Here is a 3,773-nt window from a genome sequence, read left to right as displayed (position 1 = left end):
TCGTCGGCCGTGGTGTTGGGGGGGGGGGGGGGAAGGCCACATGGATGGCGCCACTGGGCACGACGGAGGGGCGCGCATCCTTGAGCTGGATGGCACAACTCTGACGTTTGAGCAATTCCGCGAGCGTTGCCTCAAACCGAACCTTCCCGCCATCATTCGCCGTGCCGTTCCCGAATCTGAGACAGGTGCGACGGATGGGTTTTGTTCCTCGCTGGAGCGTATGCGGTCGCGGCTTGCACCCAAGAGCCTGATTGGCGCGTATGGGGAGGACCATCGCGTCCCGACAGCGGAGACCATGACTGAATTGCCCTCCGATGTTGACCAAGATGAGTACATGGTTTGCCGCGCAAGGTCGTTGGGCGAGGTAGTGGAGTGTTGGCGCCAGAATAAGAGAGTGGTGTATTTGAAGGATTGGCATATGCAGCTGGACAGTGAGACGCATGCGACGACTGCCACCACGCCGCAATTTGGGGAGAAGCCAGGGTTGGGTAAGGAGCATCGTTTTTTGCACGGCGATGGCCTTTATCAGGCTCCCGCGTACCTGGGTGACGATTGGATGGATGACTTCTGCCGCTGCTCCAGAGGTGACAAGGTGCACTATCACCACTTTGGCGGCACTGAGAGCGATTATCGTTTTGCCTACATTGGACCGCCATCCAGCTGGACTCCCTTACACTTTGACGTGTTTGGGACATATTCCTGGTCACTGAATGTGTGTGGGGAAAAGCTGTGGTACTTTCCGTCGCCAGAGGGCAACCAGCGTCTCCTGGAAAACAGCCTCTATGGCTTGGTGTTGCCCGTTGACATTCGCACCACCACAGGTGCCGAGCTGTGGGCGGTGCTGCAGCGTCCAGGGGATCTTGTCTTTGTGCCAAGTGGATACCTGCATCAGGTCCATAATGTGAGTGGCCCGCGCTTTCCATTACCCCCTAAAAACGTCATGCAGACTGAAACTTCAGTGGGCTTCGAAAACCCCGAGAGGCTAAATAGTGCTGACGCTGACAGTGTTGCCTTGGTGATTTCTGTCAACCACAACTGGTGTAGTGAGTGGTGTGTGGAGCGGATGGTGGAGGCCTTTTGTCGCGACGCCGGTCGCATACAACGACTCCTGACGGAGGAGGACCGTATTCTGCTTTTTGGCGGCGACCTCCGCGCGTGGCACGACCATGTAGAACGCTTGTTGGTAGGAGGCACCAATTGGAATTTTGCCTGCATTCGTAGCTTCCTCAAGCACAGGCTTGCCTGCCTCCGCACGCAGGATGATGGAATTGGTGCCCACGAGCGTCTGCAGTGCATCCTTGAAGAATGTCTTGGCGCGGTTGATGCCCTCGAGTTACGCGTCACTCACACCTTTGGAGAGTGAGGCCTCAGTGTTGTTGTTGTTGTTTTTTTTTCGCCTGTTTGTGTATGTGTGTGCTCCTTTTTTTTCATGTAAGCCCCATTCACATCTCTTGTGGGGCATGTGGATTACGAGGAAGACCACGGGCTCGGCCGCTTTCTTTGCAGCCACAAACTGCGGGAGGTGTGTGTGCAACAAAAGTCGTTGGCTATGAAATTAAATGCTCATTTAATTTTTCATTCTCACCGGCCCTTTTTCGCCTCAGGAAGAGGGCCTTTTTTGTTTTTGTTTTTGTTTTTGCTTGTCTGTGCAGACTGTTGAGTTGGGTGGACTGTTTGCTGATGCTATTATATAAAAAGCTTTTTTTGTTTCCTTGTTTCTTTGTCTCTGTTTTTCATGGCAGTGTGAGCTAGATAGGTTGCTGTATCAATGACCACGTTTTGGGAACTGTTCCGGGAATGGGCAAGGCCCCTCCACATTCCTAATATGCTGCAGAGCTCCACCAACGGTGTGCGCGCCGCTCTTGTTCCAGTCTTTGCACGACATCTGGGCTCGACGGACAGCCAGGTGGGCTTCATCATAGGTTCCTCGGGCATCGTTAAGGTCCTGCTTGACGTCGCCTTTGGATTTGCCGCCTCTCTCCATGGAACTCGCGTCATTATGATTGCCGGCATGATGTTAAATGTTCTGGGTAGCATTGTGGCGGTGTTCGCATTTTCTCCCTTTGCGCTTGTTATTGCATCTATGCTTTGGGGGGCGGGCGTAGGCTGCTTCTTTGTGGCCCGACAGTTCTTTGTTGCGAGGGCGGTGCCGCGCTCCATTCGTGGTCGTCTTATGTCTGTGGTTGGCGGCTCTACGCGTTGGTGCGTCGTCCTGGGCCCTGCCATCGCCGGCTTGCTGATAGATATTGCAAACGTTCGGTTAGCCGCATTCTCTATTGCACCACTGAGTCTTACATGTGCCTACATCGTGGCCACGAATGAGAAGATACGCTCTGTAGATGAGGAGATTACTGAAGGTAAGGAGGACCATAATATCTCCAAGGAGTTGAGTGACATGTTAGTGGCTTTGCGCAAGTACTGGGATGTTGCCATACGCATCGGCGTCTATTCTTTTAATATCGTTTGCTTGCGGCAGGGGCGGAGTATGTTGCTGGCCCTTGCGGCAATTAACATGGGACTTTCGGCGTCCATGGTGGGTTTGGTTTTGGGAACCTCCTACATCGTGGACGCCACCTTCTTTTTCCTTGGCGGGTATCTCATGGACAAGTTTGGTGAAATATATACGACGATTCCTACCTCAGCGAATCTGGGTATTGCCTTTTTGGTGCTCGCCCACTCTAATAGTCTCACCACGTTGATGCTGAGTGCCGTCATGTTTGGGGTCGCGGAAACTACCGGGTGCGGAATTTTGATGGCACTCACCGCCGAACACTCACCACCCAGCGGTGGCGCTTCCTTCATGGGGCTGATGGGAACACTGCAGGACCTGGGGCAGGTGGTCGGGCCCATGGCTTCTGGTTTAATTATGGAGTACTTTGGCTTTGCCTGCGTGTGTTACGTCCTGGGCGCGGTTGGGGCGCTCAATGCCCTTTGGGCGTACTTCATGATCCCAGCAAAATCTTCCAGTCAACTGGAGGAGGAGGCGGCGGCGGCGGCGGCCCAAGCGAGGGACCTCCCCGCCCCTGCCGACGATGCGACAATGGTGATTCTGGAGGCAGAAGAAGGAGAGGCGGTGCCGGATGCCGAGGACTGGGGTGAAAGGCGTTTACTCGTGGATGAGGAAATACCACAAGTGCTAGACGCCACGCCCGAGGAGGAGGTGAAGAAGGTTGCGGTGCAGGAGGAGTGAAGAAGTCCCGTTTATTATGGCTGCTGGCATTGTGTTAGTGGTTCCTAGGAACGAGTGGGGCGTGGGCGGAGCAGTGTCAACCCTTTTTCCGCGTGCGCTCCACTGACGAACTCCAGTGGCGTCGCCTGAGCCTCTTTTCCCAGGCTCACTTGCCCCCATGCAGTGGGGATTGACGAGACACGCGGGACCCGTTTGCATTTTTCGTTCCCTGTGAGTTTCGTGCGTGAACGCCGATGACAGGGCCAGGTGGGTTGGAACAATGTCTGCTGCTCTGTTCAAGGGCCTTTTTTCTTTCCCAAGTGGTTTGGGGCGACAGAAAGAAGTGGAGGGGAGGGAGGAGGGCATCCACGGTACGTTGTTTTGCCGCATCTATCTACCCGCATTATCAAAGTATTGGATGTGAGCCCCTTATTTTTTTTTATCTTTCCTTTTTTTTTTTCATTCCTCATGTTTTTTTTTTTATTGTGGTACGCCACGACAGTGCACTTTGTATAATTGTAAGTTGTTGGCCCAAGCCAGGAGGCGGTTCCTTCTCCACGTCTCTGTCAGCCCGGGAGGGGGCGGGGAGTGTTTGCGCTTTGGA

General features: G+C 54.1%; 2 protein-coding genes across 2 annotated transcripts, besides 2 other annotated features; both read left to right on the top strand.

Moving 5' to 3' along the window:
• Positions 1-40: 40 nt before the first annotated feature.
• Positions 41-1,363, top strand: Tco025E_09439 (uncharacterized protein; the record flags this gene model as incomplete). Its single annotated transcript, XM_029376258.1, has 1 exon — positions 41-1,363. The coding sequence occupies one exon, from the start codon at positions 41-43 to the stop codon at positions 1,361-1,363; it is 1,323 nt and encodes a 440-aa protein (XP_029223614.1).
• Positions 1,364-1,371: 8 nt separating this feature from the next.
• Positions 1,372-1,393: a microsatellite.
• Positions 1,394-1,614: 221 nt separating this feature from the next.
• Positions 1,615-1,638: a microsatellite.
• Positions 1,639-1,768: 130 nt separating this feature from the next.
• Tco025E_09438 (transporter) lies at positions 1,769-3,190 on the top strand (the record flags this gene model as incomplete). Its single annotated transcript, XM_029376257.1, has 1 exon — positions 1,769-3,190. The coding sequence occupies one exon, from the start codon at positions 1,769-1,771 to the stop codon at positions 3,188-3,190; it is 1,422 nt and encodes a 473-aa protein (XP_029223613.1).
• Between the last annotated feature and the right edge of the window lie 583 nt (positions 3,191-3,773).

The sequence above is a fragment of the Trypanosoma conorhini genome, assembly GCF_003719485.1.
Source record: "Trypanosoma conorhini strain 025E chromosome Unknown Tco_14.4_contig_01116, whole genome shotgun sequence".
In the NCBI taxonomy this organism is placed as follows: domain Eukaryota; phylum Euglenozoa; class Kinetoplastea; order Trypanosomatida; family Trypanosomatidae; genus Trypanosoma; species Trypanosoma conorhini.
Note: the sequence above shows the minus strand (reverse complement) of the source record. Positions and strands in the feature narration are given on the sequence as shown.